The following is a 20,657-nucleotide window of genomic DNA, read 5'->3' as shown; positions in this document are numbered from 1 at the left end:
TTTAGTCACTATTACTACAGTACAAATACTGTTTGACTACAAATTTGGTCTCCCGCGGGATATTTTGTCCCTATAGCTAATCTACCTTTGTAATATTTTAATACTCCTTTAGAAAACTGCATGGAATATGTCCTAAAAAAAGCACATGAATAACGCTGGATGCTGACCGAAGCTGTGTTAGGCAACAAGCAGAACAACACCCCTTTCTGGACACTGCATGGAAATAACTAGATTTTTCTTATTATTTTTATGTAGCATAAACTACTGAGAAATAAAACACACAAAATGAAACTTCTAAAGGTATGACAGATTTATAAGAAACGTAATATTGATGTGCACATGCGCACAGGGTTGCAACTACATATTCAGGTGGATGCGAACACATAAATCAGCTCCCCACCCGAAGGAAATTACGTGAAAGTGAGGGAGTACAAGCGCTACATTTCTCAGGTGGATGATGCGTACACAACATACGCTCGCTCTACTCCCCCGACATGAAGGTATGTGAAAGGTAAAACTCGCTACATTTAGCCCGTTATGGGCGTGAGGTGAAGGAGCGTAAGGGCGCTCATGTGGTTGCGAACATATCAGCAGCGGGCCGCCCCTCGAGACGGGGTTTTGACGCCCCCTCTGGTGCAGCGCCCTTATGCGTTGCATGTGCTGAATGCCCACTTTTTGCGCCACTGCATGCGCATTACTACAAGGTATGCTGGATTTACAAGGTATGACAGATAGTCAGAACACCTTACCCCCATGGCCTGTAGAGCAGGTGAGAAGAAAAACGAAGGCGCAACGTTTCAAACTCGCTGCAACTCGAAAGTGATGGAAAATACAAATAAGCGATGAACAAAGATGTTGGCTTCTCTTTGCATCAGATTTCAATAATCAGCGGCAGCTCGATGGAGCCGTGAGGAATGAGTCATTTTTGTCAATGTAGCGGAGAGAATGGAAAGCCTCGTTAGCCACTTCGGAGCCCGATAGCGGCTAACGAAGCAGCTAAGATGCAGCTAACGCCGCTGCTGCTCTCCGGCAGCCAGGTGAGCAGTTTGTAGATATATCTGTCTGGTTTTTACTTTATTTAAGGTTGCCTACATACAGTCATGAAAGACATTTGAAACAAGAAGTCTGCTGTATTTTTATTGCTCAAACACAACATCTTCTGAAGATACTCAGTTACACATCCCTCAGTTATAAATGATTGTCAATATTGTACAGGATGTAGCCCTTCTTTTGTTTATGTTTAATCTTTGCGTGAATCTACGTACTTTGATTGTTTCTCATTTTGCTGTTGTTGCACCGGAGTTTCCCCCGTTGTGAGATGATAAAATATGTTATATGATATTCTATTATTGTAAAATGGCTAGATATCAGTTTTCTAATTAAACGGTTATGAACTATTAATTGTAGAGGACATAAAAATGAACAATAAACCTGAAGAAAACGAGAGTGGTATTTATCCATGGCTGTATGTCTGCATAGGTCTAAAACTTAAGTTATTATGTTTTGTCTTTTATTTACACAACTATTCCAGTTATTTATAATTGTCTATGTCTGGATGGTAAAAAAAAGTGTTTGTATAAAGTAACTTGTCTGTTTTAAATCATTCCTTTGTAACTTCCACATCAATAATTGCTATTTATCTACATTTATGTGCTATAAGCTAAAACATCTGATTATTTGCAGGGAACAGAAGAACATGGCTAATATAGTGAACGATGAGAACCATCAGAACTGGATCTCCTTCAGGAGGAAGCAGCTACCAGCAGAGATGGCACCCAGGTGAAATAAAGTATACTTTAGTATATTTCAAACATACTTGAATTTGTGAAAGTACACTTTAAGTATACTAAGTATTAAGTGTACTACCTACAAGTATATCTGAAGTGTACTAAAAGTATACTTGTACCAATTTCAAAATTAGAACTTTAAACACACTTAAACATCATTAATTGTACCAAAATAAAATTTTAATATATTAAATAAAAGTATACTTTATACAAAAGTATACTTTTATATACTTTTGCCCAAGTGTAAAATATATATTTGCCCAAGTGTAAATATACACTTTCTCAAGTATATTTAAAATATATTTTATGTATATTTTAAAATATATGCTCAAAATAGAATTTTTTTAAATTTACTTAACACTACTTTAGATTATTAATTTCAGTATGTTTTAAATTACATGTCAGTGTAAATTTTAGGCTAATAAAGTATACCTATTTTAATTTTCTTTATTTAACCAGGTGAACCCCATTGAGATCCAGATCTCATTTTCAAGAGGGACCTGGGCAGAAGTCTGCAACACGCAGCAACCTGATTACAAAATAAAACATTGATACATATGCAAAAGTATGTCTTTTAGGCACCTTTAAAGTGTGTTTAATGTAATATGTAGGCATACTTTTTAAGTACCTAAAAAGTATGAATTTTTAAGTCCCCTAATAATCTTTTACTATTTATTAAAATTGCATACAATAAAAATAATGATAATCATGATGTAATTTTTAAGAAAGTACCCAATCCATTTTCAAGTGTTGAAAATGGATTGGTAAGTTTGCTAGCTAGTGGTAAGTTTGCTTATTAATTATCTTCATTTAATTATAAACAGTGCAGTAAAGATATATAACTTACATTGGTTTCATAAATAATTATTTTATCAATTTTATTTTGACTTGTATGATTATTATTGTAACAATCATTCAGCTTCATGTTATAACTGCATGGAGGCTGTTTGTTGCGACTTATACTTTTATTCATAAACTTAACCTGGTTTTAATTAAGCTCCAAAAGACAGAGAGACTTTGATATTGTGTGGTTGTTCTCATAACTCGTTCATCAATGATTTTATCTTCAACATATGTTTGCAGTCTAACTAAGCAAATGAAGATGAAAGAGGAAGCCAGAAAAATTAGGTGTTAGAAAACCTGAAGGCTTTTCTGACTCAGAAGAAGCTCTGGCTCCACCAGATCACCAACCAGCTGTGAGGATGAACCTTCACATTGTCTTCATGAGTAAGTTTGTTTTTGTTTTGCTTTAATGAGGAGCTAAAACTGGTGTGTTATCAACACCAAGTAAACATGATTTGATTTAACGATAACTGGAAATAACTTTTCTCTTTGTTAATCTAACATTTCTCTTTCATACATTTTATTTGTAGTTGGCTTTCAGGGCCCTGTGATGGACTGGTGACCTGTCCACTAACCCTGCCTCTGGTGGGCACCACCAGCCCCCCTCACCACCCTGTAAGGATCAGCGTGTTCAGATCATGGATGGAAAGATTTTAAGGTAGTTTGTCTCCTTAAGTCCACACTTAAAACAGCTTCATGGTTAATACCAACATCAACTGATTCTCTGACATTGCTGACTATTTTTTTCTACTTCTAACATAAATAGGCAAAGAAGAGCTCCATGGAGAGTATTATATAAATATTTAATTGACACTTAACATTGAAGATTACCAATGAAGGTATCCAAACATGAATATATTATACAGCAAACCAAACATTTTGACGTCATCAGGGTTGCTATTAACAAGAACCCAAAATACAAATCATGTTTGTTAATTTCTATTTTATACAACATCGTCCTATTCACTCACTGTTTATCTGTCTTCCTGGAGAATCTTCAATGCAAGAAAGTGAGAAAATGTGTCCAAAATCTGTAACCTTAATTAGTGATAAACAAGACTGAGTTTAAACTTTAAAGTGACCAAATGTGAAAACATGGAAGGTTTGATTAAAACTAGAACCAGTCAGATTAGAAGGAATAAAGCTTTATTTGTTCTCAGTATAACTTGAACATCAGATGAATCATAATTAAACGTATTGAGAAGTTAAAAACAACAGATTGTGAATGCACTTCAACTCTGTAAGAACATCAGACACATTTTTTAAAATTAGAAATGTTTCATCAGCACACTGAGCTCATGAGATCCCTGCTCCAGAAAGGTGAAGGTGTCTGGACATCCTGAAGGTAAACACCGACTGGCAGGAAGACGAACACTGATGAGACATCCTACAACTCAGAGGCTGAAGGAAGAACCTCACTGATGGTCTGCAGCGGCATTTTGCCAACATCTGAAAATACATTGGAATATATTATGAATGTGCGGTGCCAACACACCGCACATTCGCATATTGATTATAAGGTTTTACATCACACATCATATTGTATTGCCGCATATTCGGCACTGTATTACAAGTTTTATAGTAGTTTAATACAAAAATCATCATTAGCTCACCTGCACCGTTTAAGCCACCTGCTTTCCTCAGGTGGGAAGGACAGCAGAGATCAGCTGTCCTCCTGGCCACATCGCAGCATTCCTCCCACCGCGCATTTTCTTGAAGTCTCAGAAAAATCACAATCACAGGCTATAAAACAATAGCTCAGCTCTCTCTTCTTCTTTTGTTTCAGAAAAACAAGAACTCGCGTTAGGTCACATAGTAACGAAGCACGGTGCCTTGAGGCGGGGCGCTATACCCCCCCACCACCAGGAGGCGTCACCCTGCTGCAGAGCCGAGACAGCTGGTGGAAACGCGGTCACTCTGAAGTAGAGCCTTTCTGCTGAAGTAGAGCCAGTGGAAAAGGGGTTATATTTGTTCACAAATACAAATTAGTAAACAGCAATTATAACTGATTGCTTTTTAGGCTGGCCAATTAAACTTCTCCCCCTCTCCCAGATTTCACTAAATCCAACACAGAAGCTGTTAGAGGTGATTATGTTTTTAGCAACAAAAGGGGCCCCCAAGTATAATTCTGCTCAATGTCTCATACAGCCATGGACTGGCCCTGCATGATGCGCGCTAAATCCGCAGGACTGCGCAGAGATGTGCAACAGTAGATTTAATTTAATGCTGCTAATGTGGCTTTAGGAGCTCTTCCGTTTCATGTCTGAGTTTTTAATAAGGGGTCACAGAAACTGTTCTGGCTGCTGGAGTTTTTGAGACAAGATTTTCAGATATCCACAAGGCTGGGCCTGCATTAACTCTGACTGACAGGTGACTAAAAAGACAACACATTTGATATAGTTTGATGCATCGTGTAACCGGAAAAATAATACTAAAATAATACAAAACCAGCATGATGCATAACTCCGAGGAGAGCGCGAAAGCTCCTCACCAGGCTGAACCTGCATGATGAGGTTAGCGCTGTTTTGATAACCACTAACGCACCGGCCAACCGGGAACACAAACAAACTTAACAGCGTAGACCGACACAGAGCCACTTACTGGGCAGCGTGTTGAGATGTAAATGCCGCACATAATTATTCGTTCACAATTATAAATCATTCTCACCGCTCCCTCAATGCGCACCTCTGAATTCGTGACTACAAGTTATTTCTGTGGGTTTTAAACTCTTACCTTAAGTCCTCCAAAGAAACATAATTCCTCACAGGAAGTTGATGTAAATTATCCATATAGGAGGTGAGCCTGTGTCCAGTTTGAGTGAAAGGAGGTGCGTGCAATATGCGCTGAGGTAAAGTTCGTCAAGCAACCCCAACGCGCGAGGCAACGTGGAGAGGCGTCAACTGTGTTATTGGTCTGCGTGCTGCCGGCTTTCAATGCATAAACTATAAACCTATCCTTAAGGAATAAATCTTCTCCGCTAGTGAAATGCTCAGAGCAAGAGACGCTTGCAATCCGGCTTACAAAAAAAAAAAAAAGAAGAAAAGAAAAGAAATTAAGAGATATTAAAAGAAACATAAAAAAGCAACGAAACAAAGCCTGCTGGGAGAAGGGGGGGCTAGTAAAGCAGTCTTATAAGACATTGGGGGAAACCCTGCGGTTTTGTGGTGTATTGTGGTGCTAAGCTGTTCAGTGATTTATAAACTAACAGTATTGTTACAGCCAGTGTCCTTGTATGTTTTTCTTTTCTTTTCCTTTTCTGTATATCTGCAGTTTTCCAGCTTCTAATCAAATTGACTCCACTTGAAATTGGATGCAGCCCCGTCTTCCTATGCCACTCCCTGAGGTCTACAGCGATTGGCTCAAAAATTGTCACCTCCACCAATCCCTGATGAGGCCTCCTTCTTTTAAAACCCAAGACTTCCTGGGAGAAGGCGTGGCTGATTCTTTGTTGAGACAGCTTGCCACTTTGTTGGGTATCTGACTGCTGTAAACTCGCCTCGTCTTTTTGCTTGCTTTTGTAAGCTTTGATAGCTTTTGTAACTTAAATCTTGTCCCTGTGGACAAGATTTTTCTTTGCATCTCTGCTAGAGATTTGTAGTTTGTTTTGTTTAATTTTGTTTAACCTGGACTTGAAGTCCATTTTTGTTTGGTTAAGTGCTTTGGTACAACATTGCTTGTTTTGTGTATTTTGTTTTATTTAGTACGTTTTTGGTTGTAAGTCCCTACATTTTTATTAATTAAAATTTTTACCTTTTTATTTTGTCAAACCCAAACAATAAATCTCAAACTGTTAAACCTTTAACAGCCAGGTGTCTTTAATGTTACTTCTCTTTCCCCCTGGCTGAGCTGGGTCGTAACAGTATTTTAAAGTCTATTCTCTCAGTGGAAAGACTTTGTATCTGGGGTGATGTGCTCTATCTTCCTGGTTTTAGAGAGAACTCCAGCAGCAGCATTCTGGATTACCTGATCAGATTTTCTAGACGGACCTGTGAAGACACTGTTGCAGTAATCAATGCGACTAAAGACAAACGCATGGATGAGTTTCTCTAGATGTTGCCGAGACAGTAGTCCTCTTCTCCTGGAAATGTTCTTCAGGTGATAGAAGACTGACTTTGTAACTGTCTTTATGCGGCTCTGAAGGTACAGGTCAGAATCTATCAACACACTCAGAATGGTACTAAAGTTGTAATAACAGCACAAACATGCACAAAAGAAATGCAGCAAGCAGGACTTCCATGTTTGTTTTTTTCATGTTTGTGTTTTGTCCTGCCCCTGCTGACCATCTGTCCAATGGGAGCAGTGATCATCACTTTTGCTTTGTTTACAAATTACAGTCTGCTTGGAAAAAAAGTCGTTCCAAAGAGAAAAGCCTGAATTCCAGATTCCCCTGATCACAAGATTTTGAACCAGCAAACAACGACTAAGCAGAGAACCTCATTCAGAATGAGGTAAGAAATGAGCTGAACGCTCATCCAATCTATACTGAGATCCTCCAGGGAACAATAACTGAAGGTGTCCAAGTGACATTTCACTTCTTATTACAGTGGATCAGCTGAAGGCCCACACTGGCTTACATGCATTAGGAGCCTGAGGACTGAATTAGAGCTGCTCCACTCTCAGCAGCCACACACACCTGTGGGCTGAGGTGTGGGCGGCAGGGTCTCACACTGAACTTCTAATTAAAATCTAGCAGATGGATTTAATGTTCGCTGTCAGAGAGGAGAGACACACCTGCACGTCTACACAAGTACAAGCTGAGCATGCAGACCGGTGGAAACGGCTCAGCTATAGCGTTGGTAGTGACTGTTACTGTGTTACAGCACATCAGCAGCTCCATTTCCTACTGGACAAATGAGTGGCAGCCAGGCTTACTGAGATAATCCTCTGTGGGAGCTCTTGTCCCTCCATAATATGGACCGGGGTTGGTCCAGAGGGGGAGAGCTCACTCCATTTTTTTCTTTATGAAATCTAACTGCAGAGAAGTACAACATAGGAGAGCTATCATGTTGATGTGTTTATGATGAACAGAGAGGGGAATGTAAATCATGCTTACCATTTCTTTATCAGTTGTTCTTGAGGCCAGGGCCTCATTCTTTGCTTCGAACTCAGCCTGGATGTTGTCTCTCCGTCTCATCACAGCCTGGAAGAAACACAAACATTTATTGGACTTGAATGTTGACCCACAGAAAGCCACCTACTGGCTAGCTAGTGTAAGCAAAGTGTAAGCATTGGAAAATATTTTGAAACCCAAGTCAACTCAAATTTATTTATCAAGCACACTTCAAACTGGAGTAAATAACTTTTACAAAAATGATTTTTTTTTTTTTTTCCCCAAGTATCTTTATTGGAATTTTACAGTTAAGACAAACCAGTAATAATAGAAGTTTGATTCAAGTCATAATGAAATACACAACACAAAACAAGAACAACAAAATGTCTCTCACATTTTTAGTTCCAATGTAACCCATCGCATAATCTACACCTCATCCATATACTGAGATATTTACTTCAGCAGTGTATGTCCTCCAATAGAATTGTCTTTGAGAACTGCAGTGAACATAATCTTCAGTCATTTGCGCCGTCCTCCAAGAAGTTCAGATGTTGGACATACCTAATAAAGGGATTCCATATGAATTCAAACAGATTCTGTTTACCCTTTAATACATATGTAATCTTTTCCAGAGGGAGGGTGGATGTCATCTGCTGCAACCACAGGTTTATAGTCGGTCTATGGGTCTTCCCCCAGAAAAGTGATATACATCTTTTTGCATTGAGCAGACCTAAGTTTATAAACGTTTGTTCGTTTTTAGTATAATTATGTTTTTCTGGGCATAGTCCAAACACAAACAGCTTCGGATCCATAATTATTTGTTTGGAAATAATTTTCTCAATTGCATCTTTTACCTCTTTCCAAAACAATATAATACTCCTACAGTACCACACACAATGAATCCAAGTTCCTCTATCCCCTGTACACTTTGGACATACATCAGATATTTCCCTATTATATCTGTTGAGGTCCACTGGTGTTATATCAACCCGCATTAACCATTTGAATTGGATCATTTAAAGCGCAGTGTTGATAGAGCTGGTATGGGCCAGTTTGCATGCTGTTTGCCACTCTTCCTCAGATAACTCTAACTGTAAATCGTCCTTCCAAGCTTTAAGTCTGTCATGAGATCCCTCAGATATATGCAACATCAGTGAGTGATAGAACTCTGATATAATACCTGCCTTTAAACTATCCCTTGTTAACATTTTTTCTAAAGCTGATTTGGCAGGTTTAGCCAGAACATTATTTTGACTCGTTCTTATGAAGTTTCTGAGTTGAAGGTATTTAAAGAAGTGTTTCTTATCTAGGTGGAATTTTTGTTGCAGATTCTGAAAACTCATTAGTATGTCTGAGTCTGATAGATAAAGATCCCGAATCATCTGGAGTCCTTTGGTTTTCCATGCTTTGAAGGTCAAGTCTGCTCTACCGGGTACAAAAAATTGGTTACCCCACACTGGGCTGAACAGAGACAAGCAGTGTGGCTCATTACATTTTTTTTACATCTCTCCATACGCTTATGTTTTTGAGAAATGGATTTTTAGTATGTTTCAAAAGCTTTGATACTGAATCTGAATAGAAGTATGAAGGGAGAGTCACTTTTAAATCCTGAGTCTCCATGTCAACCCAGTGCGGCGACTGATCACTGTAATAAAACATCATAGATCTCAACTGCACAGCATAGTAATACAAGTGAAAATTCGGGCAGTTCAAGCCTCCACGGTCATAAGGAAGATATAGTAAAGACAAACGGAGTCTGGATTTTCTGTTGTTCCACAAAAAACGTAACATCTTCTTCTTTATTTGGGAGAAGAATTCAGGAGGAGGAGGAAGAGCAACATTCTGAAATATGTAAAGTAACTTGGGCAGTATATTCATTTTAATTGTATTTATTCTCCCAATCATAGACATTGGTAGAGACATCCATCTTTCAAATGAATTGTCTACTTCATTTAATATGTGATTGTAGTTGGTTGTAGCTACCCATTCCAGATCTGACGAGATGTGTATCCCCAAATATTTAAATTCATTTACCATCTTAAACTGTAATACACTTGATGTGGGGCTAATTTTTTCATTTGCATTTAATAAAAGAATTGAAGATTTGGTTCTGTTTATCTTGTATCCAGATATCCCACTAAATGATTTAATTATTTCCAAAATAATTTGTATTGACTGACTTAATTTTGATATGAAAAGGACCACATCGTCCGCGAACAAGGAAATCCTATGTTCTGTAGGTCCGACAGTGATTCCACTAAGATGTGGGTGTGAGCGAATAGCAATAGCAAATGGCTCTATTGCCAGAGTGAATAGTAAAGGCGACAATGGGCAACCCTGTCTGCAGCCCCTATTGATCTTTATTGATCTAGATATATTCTTGTTAGTTATTATTTCAGCTGAGGGATTGTTGTATAATATTTTCACCCATTTTACAAAATTATTACAACAGTCAAATTTTTCCATAACTTGAAAAAGATATTCCCAGTGAACCCTATCAAATGCCTTTTCGGCATCTAGTGATAAAAGAGCAGAATCTGAGGTACCTCTATTATAATGAATTATGTTTAGTACTCGCCTCACGTTATGAAAACCCTGCCTCCCCGAAATGAATCCATTTTGATCTCGATCAATTGATTTTGGGAGCACTTTTTGTAAACGTCGTGCTAGCAGCTTGGAGATTATTTTTAGATCTGAATTTAGTAAACTAATGGGCCTAAAATTCTCACATTTGTTTGGAGATCTGCCTGGCTTTGGCAAAAGGATAACCATGGCAGCGTTCATTGAGGGGGGGAGATAGTTTGAATGGAAAACGTCTTGAAACATATCTAATAGTGGGGTCAAAAGTCTATCTTTAAACGTCTTGTATAAATCTATTGGGAGACCATCTGGTCCCGCTCTTTTCCCTGATTTCATATCCTTAATGGCTTGCCCTCGCTCTTCTTTCGTAATTTCTAGATCCAAGTTTTCCTTGTCTTCCTCTGAAAATTTTGGTATATTTAAATTTCTAAGGAATTGATTTATGTCTTCCGATTTGATGTTTATTTGTGCCTTATACAATTCTTCATAGTAGTCCTTAAAGGCTACATTAATTTCTTGAAGATCATGCAAAATTGGTCCATTTGCTATAATAGATGTAATTGGTTGTTTAGTTTCCAATTGTTTTATTTGCCATGCCAGTAACTTGCCTGCTTTATTGCCCTGTTCATAGAATGTTTGCCTGAGTCGCAACAAACTTGATGCCGCCCTTGAAGCTGAGTATTTATCATATTCTGCTCTCAAAGCCAATAATTCATTTTCTAATTGTTTATTTCCTCTATTTACTTTAGCTTGGATTAACCTTATTTTATCTTCCAATTGTGTTCGAGTTTTTTCAGTTTGTTTCGTTTTAGACGCTGTGTAACTAATAATGTGACCTCTGAGGTAGGCCTTAAAAGCTTCCCATTTTGTACATGCTGTTGTTTCTGAAGTATTAAATGGAAAGAATTTGTCTATTTGTTTCCCTAAATATTTCACAAAGTTTTCATCTTGTAACCATTTATGTTGGAACTGCCATCTCGGCGGGTCTCTCTTTAATTGGTCATCTCTATAAACCAAGCAAAATGGGGCGTGGTCAGAAATGACTATGTTATCATAGAAGCAATCTTGGATTCTAAACTGCAACTCTGTAGAAATTAATAAGAAGTCTATTCTGGAGTAGGTTTTGAAAGAACTTGAATAACAGGAGTATGTTTTGCTAACTGGATTTTTCTCTCTCCATATATCCATCAACCTCAGCTCTTTCATCATTCTATAAATTGCAGCTCTACAGTTACTGTATTATGCGATTGATCAATTCCAGTTGATCTGTCCATGCTCGGGTGTAATGTACAATTAAAGTCCCCCCACCCCATTATGTGAGATCCTTTAAGCATAGACAGAGTGAGGAGGAAATCATCGTAAAATTTACTATCATCCACATTAGGGCCATATCTATTAGTTAAAATTAGAGTTTCCGACATTAGGGAGCCTTGAAGTATTAGGTATCTTCCTCTTTTGTCTTTAATAATGTTTTCAATTTGCAATGGTACCGATTCATGTATTAGTGTCATAACTCCTCTAGAATGAGATGTGAACGGTGCTGTATATATATTGCCCCTCCACCTTCACCTCACTTTCAGATTATCCTCATCAAGGATATGCGTTTCCTGGAGGAATACAATTTTAGACTCCATTTCTTTCAGTCTATTCATGACCTGTTTGACTTTTTGAAGGTGTTGGAGCCCTCTGCAGTTCCATGAAATAAAATTATATTTTACAGCTTGAGACATACATCAACAAAAGTAGTGGGATGCTTAGCGTTGTAAAAATGTGAGACACAACAAAACCTGATGGTAGAACATACATCCAACATAGAGAACATAGAGAACATAACCCTTTCCCTACTTCCAAATCCCTTCCCCAAATAGGTGTAGCCCCGCCCACATCCATTATGCCTCCCGTTATTGCCACTAGCCAATCCACAATTATTGAGGATCAGCCGAACCATGTTTAGCTTATTCTGCAAAAAGTGCTCCCGTTGCTGCTAGATATAATAAAGACTCCTTCACACTAATATTGAATAGCATTTTAAGGTACTCTTCACATTTAAATGATTATTACCCAAGTTAGGAACCCAAATATGCAACATATTAGAAACATAAACATGTAACAGACCGAATTAAGTTTGCGTCTGAGGCATTACTTAGTGCTCTGTGCGTCTCGAGCTCTCCGGAGTTTTTTGATAAACTCACTTGCTTCCTCTGGTGTTTTGAATGCCAGTGTCTCGTTTTCGTAAGTCACTAGGAGCGTTGCAGGATAAGTTATTCCATTGCGGATGTTCAGATTGCGCAGCACCTCCCGGATCGAGTCGAACTTTTTCCTCAGCTGGTGGAGCCCGGTGGCCAGGTCGGGGTAGAAGCGGACCAGTTGTTCTTTATAGAAGATGTCCTTTTTTCCCCGTGCGACACGAATGACGGTGTTACGTCAATCCGCGTTTCCCCATCAGATACGTTTCCCCTTGCGTCTTCTTGCCGCTCCGCCCCGCCCACGCGGCAAAATACGCGCGTGCTCGTGATGAGCACAGAGAAAGCACGCGCGTAGGGAACTACGGACACCGTGAAAGTTCAAACAATATGTTTTGGCAAAGTTGGCACTTTCTTCACGTTTTTGCGGGAAACCAATAGTAATAATACTAATAACAATAATAATAAAATAATAGTAATGATAAATACATATATGTCACATATGTCTATATATATTATATATATATATATATATATATATATAAATAAACAGGGCAATGCATTTTAATGCTCAATATTACACATCAGATACCGTTCCCCTTGTTTTACAGTGGGGGAACCTTATCTGATAGCCATATTTCGCTCATCAGATATTGTTCCCCCACTTTAAAACAAGGGGAACGGTATCTAATGGGTAATTTTAACATGGGGGAAACGGTATCTGATGGGTGAAATATGGCCATCAGATATCGTTCCCCCACTGTAAAACAAGGGGAACAGTATCTGATGGGTGAAATATGGCCATCAGATACCGTTCCCCCACTTTAAAACAAGGGGAACAGTATCTGATGGGTGAAATATGGCCATCAGATATCGTTCCCCCACTGTAAAACAAGGGGAACAGTATCTGATGGGTGAAATATGCCCATCATATATCGTTCCCCCACTGTAAAACAAGGGGAACGGTATCTGATGGGGGAAATATGGCCATCAGATCCCGTTCCCCCACTTTAAAACAAGGGGAACGGTATCTGATGGGTAAAATATGGCCATCAGATACCGTTCCCCCACTGTAAAACAAGGGGAACGGTATCTGATGGGTGATTTTAACATAGGGGGAACGGTATCTGATGGGTAATATCGAGCATTAAAATACATTGCCCTGTTTTTATTTCATAAATATATATATATATATATATATATATATATATATATATATATATATATATATATATATATATATATAAGAGATGAAGGCCACGGATGTTAAGACTAGGAAGCTACTAACCATGCATGGAGGGTTCCACCCCAAATCCAGCACCCTGAGACTGTACACGAGCCGTAAGGAAGGAGACAGAGGACTAGTGAGTGTGAGAGCCACTGTCCAGGATGAAACATCCAAGATCCATAAATACATCAAGGACAAAGCCTCAACGGACGATGTGCTCAGCGAATGTCTCAGGCAATGGGGAACAGAAGACAAGGTGCTGGAAGTACCATCATGGGAGGACAAGCCCCTACATGGGATGTACCACCGACAAATAACTGAAATGGCTGATGTCAGGAAAACCTACCAATGGCTGGAGAAAGCTGGACTCAAGGACAGCACAGAGGCTCTCATCCTGGCCGCCCAGGAACAGGCCCTAAACACCAGAGCAATAGAGGCTCAGATCTACCACACCAGAGAAGACCCAAGGTGTAGGTTGTGCAAGGAGGCCCCTGAGACAGTCCAGCACATAATAGCAGGGTGCAAGATGCTGGCAGGGAAAGCGTACATGGAACGACATAACCAAGTGGCGGCATAGTGTACAGGAACATCTGTGCAGAATATGGACTGGAAGCCCCGAGATCAAAGTGGGGAACACCCCCAAAAGTGGTGGAGAATGACCGAGCTAAGATCCTGTGGGACTTCCAGATCCAGACAGACAAGATGGTAATGGCGAACCAACCGGACATTGTGGTGGTGGATAAAGAACAGAGGAAAGCCGTTGTGGTGGATGTAGCAATACCAAGTGACTACAACATCAGGAAAAAGGAGCATGAGAAATTGGAGAAGTACCAGGGCCTCAGGGAGGAACTGGAAAAGACCTGGAAGGTGAAGACCACAGTGGTGCCTGTGGTCATCGGGGCCCTCGGGGCAGTCACCCCCAAACTGGAGCAGTGGCTCAAACAGATCCCAGGAACAACATCAGACATCTCAGTCCAGAAATGTGCAGTTCTAGGCACAGCCAAGATACTGCGCAGAACCCTCAAACTCCCAGGCCTCTGGTAGAGGACCCGAGCTCAGAGGATGAAACAGACCACCCACGGAGGGTGAGAAGGGAATTATTATATATGTATATACATAACTAAACATATACATTTATAATAATTATAATATATATATGTTACTTGTATGTATTTATCATCACTTATTATTATTATTACTATTATTATTATTATTATTATTGTTGTTGTAGTTGTCATTGTTATTATTATTAGTTTTCCGCAAAAACGTGAAGAAAGTGACAACTTTGCCGAAACATATTGTTTGAACTTTCACGGTGTCCGTAGTTCCCTACGCGCGTGCTTTCTGAGTGCTCAGCACGAGCACGTGCGTATTGTGCCGCGTGGGCGGGGCGGGGCGGCAAGGAGACGCAGGAGAAACCTATCTGATGGGGAAACGCGGATTGACGTAACACCGGCTTGTTTCTCTCGGTAGTTGAGGAACTTCATTATCAAGGCTCATCAAAGCTTCACCGCGGAGGTTGTGGTCGAAAAGCTTCGCTTGCTTGGATGCCTCACTTTTCCCTTTGAGCTGTTTAGTCGAGTTAGGCATTATATCCTTTTCCTTACACACATTTTTCGTGAACAGCAGTTATTTTCCCCTAATAAGCGCAGCAGACAGCGGAGCGAAGTTCTGCTTGTGGAAAGAGTGATTGGCTGCATGAGGAACTACGAACTGTTACACAGAACTGTACCAATTAGGTTGCTGCTTACATGTGAGGGTGAAGAGGTGACACTTCTTGACAAGATTGTGTATGTGTGCTGCAGCTTGGTGAACATGTGTTCTAGTGTGGTTGTAAAACCTAAAGCAAATGAAACCTGCACATGTTAATATGAAACTCCAATACTGCACTGATAATTAAAATGCAGATTGAAAAAAGAAATTTTCTGCACTCATTCTTTTGAAGTATTTGTAATCAGTACTGTTTTATGTAAAATGTAGATATAAAAAACTAAAATTGTATTGTTCCATTCATGATTGTGTTGAAATATTTATACAGTTAGCACTGTTTGAAATTAAACATTTCAGAGTAAACAATAAAGGTGACAAGTAAATATTATGAAAGTCACATTTTAGATAAATATTTGTTTTATTTGACATATTTCAGTTAAGAAGTGAACATGTAATGAAATAGATCTTGTCCTAGCATTTTATGTAAGTGAACATTACAGGTAACAAATGTGTCGACCATCTGAGGTAATAAATTTTATTGAAAAATTGCTACACAAAACAGTGCAAATATTATCTACCTACAAGCTCTGGAAGGCAAATATTTTTAAAGAAGCTTTGTGCTTTTTGTAGACGTGGTTCCCAGAATTCCTGATCTGGAAAGACACGGACGACAGCCATGTCTTTCTGGGTCCACGCAACAAGGTCACAGTGGTTTGATTTTGTCACAAAAATCTCAGTTTGTATAGTATGGATGATGTTTCTTCAGGTGAAGTTCATTGCCAGACCGCTGAAGGAAAAAGTTTTTGTCGTTTGCATCTACAGCCTCCCCGATGCAGGATGTCCTGTATTTGTAAGGACAATTTATCTCCAGGCAGCCATTACCACAGCAGTCACATGTTGTGAGTCCATCAGGAGAAGCTCCAAATTCAGGGAAGTCAGTGTTTATGATGAAACCACACGATTTAACTTTAAGATTTTTGTGACAAGCTCTGATTTTAATGTAGGCCTTTTGTGCATCACCCTCATGATTCACACCCCATTTTGTTTGTACTGTAGACACGGTGTTGCACACCTGTTTTACAACTGTTAGTGCTGGGCTTTCCAAACTGGTGGTAAATACAGCATGCATAGAGGATGCTGTAATTCGTCCAGCTCGACATTCATACCAGGCAGAACACTTGTGCTGCAGTCTTGTGTGCTTTTCAATAGCTTCTGCCTGCTCATCAGTCACTATTGCAGCATCTTTGTATTTTTCACAGAACAGCAAAAGAGCTGACAAATCATGGGAGTGGATGTTTTTGTTGTACAGAGATGCAAGTGACTAAGGTAACATAACTGACTGCTCTGCTGTGTGTGTGAATAGTGTGTAATACTTCTCCATTCCTGACAAACCAACAGCCTTACTGTGCTCTAATAGCGTGTTAAGCATAGGCATCCCACCTGCAAATCTTCCAGATTTGCAGGTGGGATTTTTCTTTTTTGCGGATGGCTTCTTCTGGCTGGTGTGAGACTTCAAGGATTTTTTTTGTCAAGTATCTTCTTTTGAGAAGCTGAAGTACTGTAGTCAATTTTATGGCCAACTTCTGCATGAATCTTCGTCAGATTCCCAGGTAATATCCAGTGTGCTGGCTTATCTGTAACAGTTTTTATGCCTCATATCCTCACTGTTGCTTCCTCCTTAAAAAGTAGGGCACCTATATTGGTGCAGGTCTCTGCTACCCCTGCCATGCAGGTGCAATGTGCACAGTCAACAGTGCCAGTGTTGCTCAGGATGACCCATGGAGTTAACGGTGGCTCATTGAGTCTCTGAGAGTGCATAACCTACAAACACACAATTGAAATGAATGAATAGACAGAAATATATATACACGTGAACCTAGAACTAATTGTACTACCTATTATTCCAATCAACATTTTACTATTGAAGAATAACCATGACATTGTAATTTCAAAGAGGTTATGAGTTACAAAGCGAGAAGTGCTGGTGTATCTAGCAGCTGCATATTTAGGTTTATATTGTACATACTTCAGACGTTATTTGCCTTTATATAACTATTTTCTTTAATTGTACATGTGTAAATGACAAGTTAGTTCTCTAGGTCTTTCTATCTTGTTATTAGACAAGCTCAAAGGAAGTAAAAATGCAGTGGAATTGCCGACATTTAATTCAAACTTGGAGCTTCACAAATCAGTTAGTACTTTAATAATAACGCATTTACACTTTTTAGTACTCATACCAAGAAACATTCTGATTGACTGTAAAATAATGTACTTTAAGAAGGTATATAAAATTAAGCAGCTCAGAGCTTACCTTTGTTCGAACCACAACATATTCGCAATCCGGGGGGGTAAAAATGTCCAAATCATGTACCAGCCATTCGTAAACTGGACATGTGCCTCCATTGACTTATAATTCTTGAACTGATTCGCGGTGGAAGCACAGACACCACAGACCAGGTATGCAAATATGTCTGGGAATGTCAAATGAGGTAAATGATCAAGGTTTCTGCTCCAACTTTTTATCTCAAACGGATCGTTATGTCCAATTTTTGCTATTTTTTTCCATGTAGCGTTTCTTGGCTTCTGGGAGAAGCTTTTTGCGATATAGCCCACTTTGTTTCAAACTGCTTTTCAGCATTGTGGAAGAGGAGAATACAGCGCTAACTCGACAAAAACACCGGAAAAAATTAATTTTGGTCTGTGGACCCCAAAGATGGCGCTGAACGACGTAAACGTCATACACTGTGACGTCAGCTCCAAAGCTCTTTAGACAAATGGCCAGACCATCTGTGTGGGGCTCCACAGAATTGTTGGTACATAACAATCAAGGATTCACACCTCTAGTCCATTCAAGTCTCTCTTCTCTGACCAAAACCTATAAAAGGAAGCCAGATCCACTGTTGGTCAGAACAGACTTGACAGACTCCTTTCACTCTGTATTTCTGTTCTCACCTTGCAAGGTTTTAATAAATTTCTTATTTCTTCTCATCCAGACTCTTGTAAAAGTAATTTTTTTCATGACAACCAAACAACCAATCAGAGCCAGGGGGAGGGTCTTGGAGCAACCTAGTTAACTCAAGCTTGTAAGAATTGGTTGGCATAAAATTATGACCGTATGATGACCTTAGGTAAAAATAACACGGTAAGGGGGCATGTCAGATGAAGCCTCGCTTTGATGCTCATGTTGTCTGGCTGAAAACCATGTGACCGACAAAAAACCATGCCTCGCATTACATTGGGTATGTCACTACTTCATTTTGCGTGTCGGTTTTCAAAATAAAAGCACAATGAGCCATGCTGCTTTGTGGGTTGTAGGTTATTAGGTTGTGCAGCAGCAGAGATAGTAGCATCTGAGGAGAGTATTTGTCGTCAGCAGTAGCTGAAGTGAAGCCAACGATAAGGAGAAAAACCTCTCCCATCAGGGAATACTTTGAAATGACTGCTCACAATAAGGTTTTATTTAAATAAAAATTATTAACTTTCATAATTTTATAGATTTATTTATTTTTGTTCTTGTTTGATCAAATTAAGAAACATTAATCTTGCACATCAGAAACAGCCTGAAAGTAATTGGAAGGTTCAAATTCTCTAACTATGAGGGATCAGAACCAGAACTCACAGAAAATAAAGTTAGAAAAATTGTTTCAGGAAGTCACAAATACTATGTCTGCCTCAACAAGCAAAACTGAAACAAATATATCTTTATTGTCAAATAAGTTAATGGCATACAAGAAAACACAATCTTAGCTGGCGACCAAGAACAGGATTACTTTGAGTACAAATCATGACAAAGTTAAATTGGGTTCAATAGACCTCACATGGGTTTGATAAAACAGTATTGCTGCACATTCAGACACTACTATCCTCTAACATTTTTTGGCCAAAGCAAAAGACTAGAAAGCTTCATGAGGCTTCATTTGGTCTTCACTACAATCAGTTCTCTACAACACCAACACTTCACCTCAATAAAAGCATGGAAATCTCACCCTGCAGCAAGGGAAGAGGTGCACACCAAGAACACCAACTGCCATTAAACCACCAAAATGCTGCAACACACATGCTGCTGATTGGCCAAGAGGCCCTGAGATCAGGTGCAACCTGACAGGGAGAAGTATGCATGCAGAAACCAGTGCATGCGGCGTCAGCTCTGAAATGTGTTATTTAGCATTTTATGTAAGCAAGTAAGAGTTCAGTCTGGGCACAAATCAAATAAGCAAAGCTAAAACAATTTTAAAATTATTCTTTTGTTTTTGAATTGTTGATGCTTAAACTGTTCCCAGATGGAGCGGACTAGAGCAAGTCAGAGCTGAGGCCATTAATGATTAAAATTTGATTGCAGTCAGTGGTTTGAGCACTCTCTTCTATTCTTACCTTCAGAGTGTCGGCACAAAGGACATACTCGTGCAGGGTAGGGACAAGAACCTCGGACAGATGTTGGATCTGCTCCTCTGTCTCCTTACTGCACCTCTCCACACAGCTACCAACACCCTTCAGTGGTTCTGCCAGCAGTTCCTCTGACTCCGCCCACTGGAAGTAGGTAGGACCGTACTGCTTCAGCTCATCCATGTATTCTAAAAGCACAAAGAAGAGAGAGAAGCTTTGAATATTTTAGACATGCTCTCCAAAACATCCACAAATAGGCAAATTTCAAGCAAATAATTGAGAGTTACATTCCACATAAAAAACTGCAAATCCTAAACCACGATTAGGCAGGGGTCTACTGTACCTACATCCAAAAACAATTAGAATTAGAATTCTAACCTGCATTCAGGTGGGGCTTATTTGTCAGGTTAAAAGTGCTTTTAGAAAATAAACTTTAAGCAAGTATTAAACATTCTTCTCATTAAGCCAACTTTTTTGCATTGTAATGTTTTTTATGGGTCTGATGAAATATTCTAATCTTAAAAGTCTTAAATTCATTAACTGTAGCCAGAAAATCATAATTAACAGAAAAAAAAGTTTTGGTCTGTGTGGCAATAATCTAATGTAATGTGTTTGTCTCAGAGACAAAAGATGAACTTTTAATAATATTCTCATTTATTGGATATGACCAATTGGTTTATCAAATTTGTCTCGTTCAATTTGATGGTTCTTTATACACGCAACATTAATACTGGATCAAACTTACCATGGTCTCAACTTGCTAAATGACGTCTCTAAAACTGAAGAAAACATTACTTTTGTGATTATGTCTAGCTTGTTGCCGTCTCTCACATAGGTGATGCTTTTAGTGAACAATATATCAGGATTAAAGCAGGATGAAGAAAAAGGACATT

At 39.1% G+C, this 20,657-nt stretch overlaps 1 protein-coding gene and 2 long non-coding RNA genes across 4 annotated transcripts in view; 1 reads left to right on the top strand and 2 right to left on the bottom strand.

Annotated features, from left to right (window-relative positions):
• The window catches only part of snx7 (sorting nexin 7), a 58,648-nt gene that overhangs the window by 11,947 nt on the left and 26,044 nt on the right, over nt 1–20,657 (bottom strand). For both annotated transcript variants that reach the window (XM_008438530.3, XM_081601459.1), the window contains exons 6-7: nt 19,753–19,952; nt 7,684–7,770 (exon numbers count right to left, since the gene is read on the bottom strand). In XM_008438530.3, the coding sequence (XP_008436752.2) occupies nt 7,684–7,770; nt 19,753–19,952 (287 nt within the window). The remainder of the gene's footprint in view (nt 1–7,683; nt 7,771–19,752; nt 19,953–20,657) is intronic.
• On the top strand, nt 534–6,432 carry LOC145549344 (uncharacterized). Its single transcript, XR_014085274.1, has 5 exons — nt 534–1,037; nt 1,684–1,779; nt 2,871–3,014; nt 3,161–3,288; nt 4,417–6,432. It is a non-coding gene; the product is annotated as an uncharacterized LOC145549344 (long non-coding RNA).
• LOC103482401 (uncharacterized) lies at nt 3,417–4,423 on the bottom strand. Its single transcript, XR_536460.3, has 2 exons — nt 4,244–4,423; nt 3,417–4,079 (listed from the first exon to the last, which is right to left on the bottom strand). It is a non-coding gene; the product is annotated as an uncharacterized LOC103482401 (long non-coding RNA).

The sequence above is a fragment of the Poecilia reticulata genome, chromosome 20, assembly GCF_904066995.2.
Source record: "Poecilia reticulata chromosome 20, P_reticulata-male-v2, whole genome shotgun sequence".
Lineage (NCBI taxonomy): Eukaryota > Metazoa > Chordata > Actinopteri > Cyprinodontiformes > Poeciliidae > Poecilia > Poecilia reticulata.
Note: the sequence above shows the minus strand (reverse complement) of the source record. Positions and strands in the feature narration are given on the sequence as shown.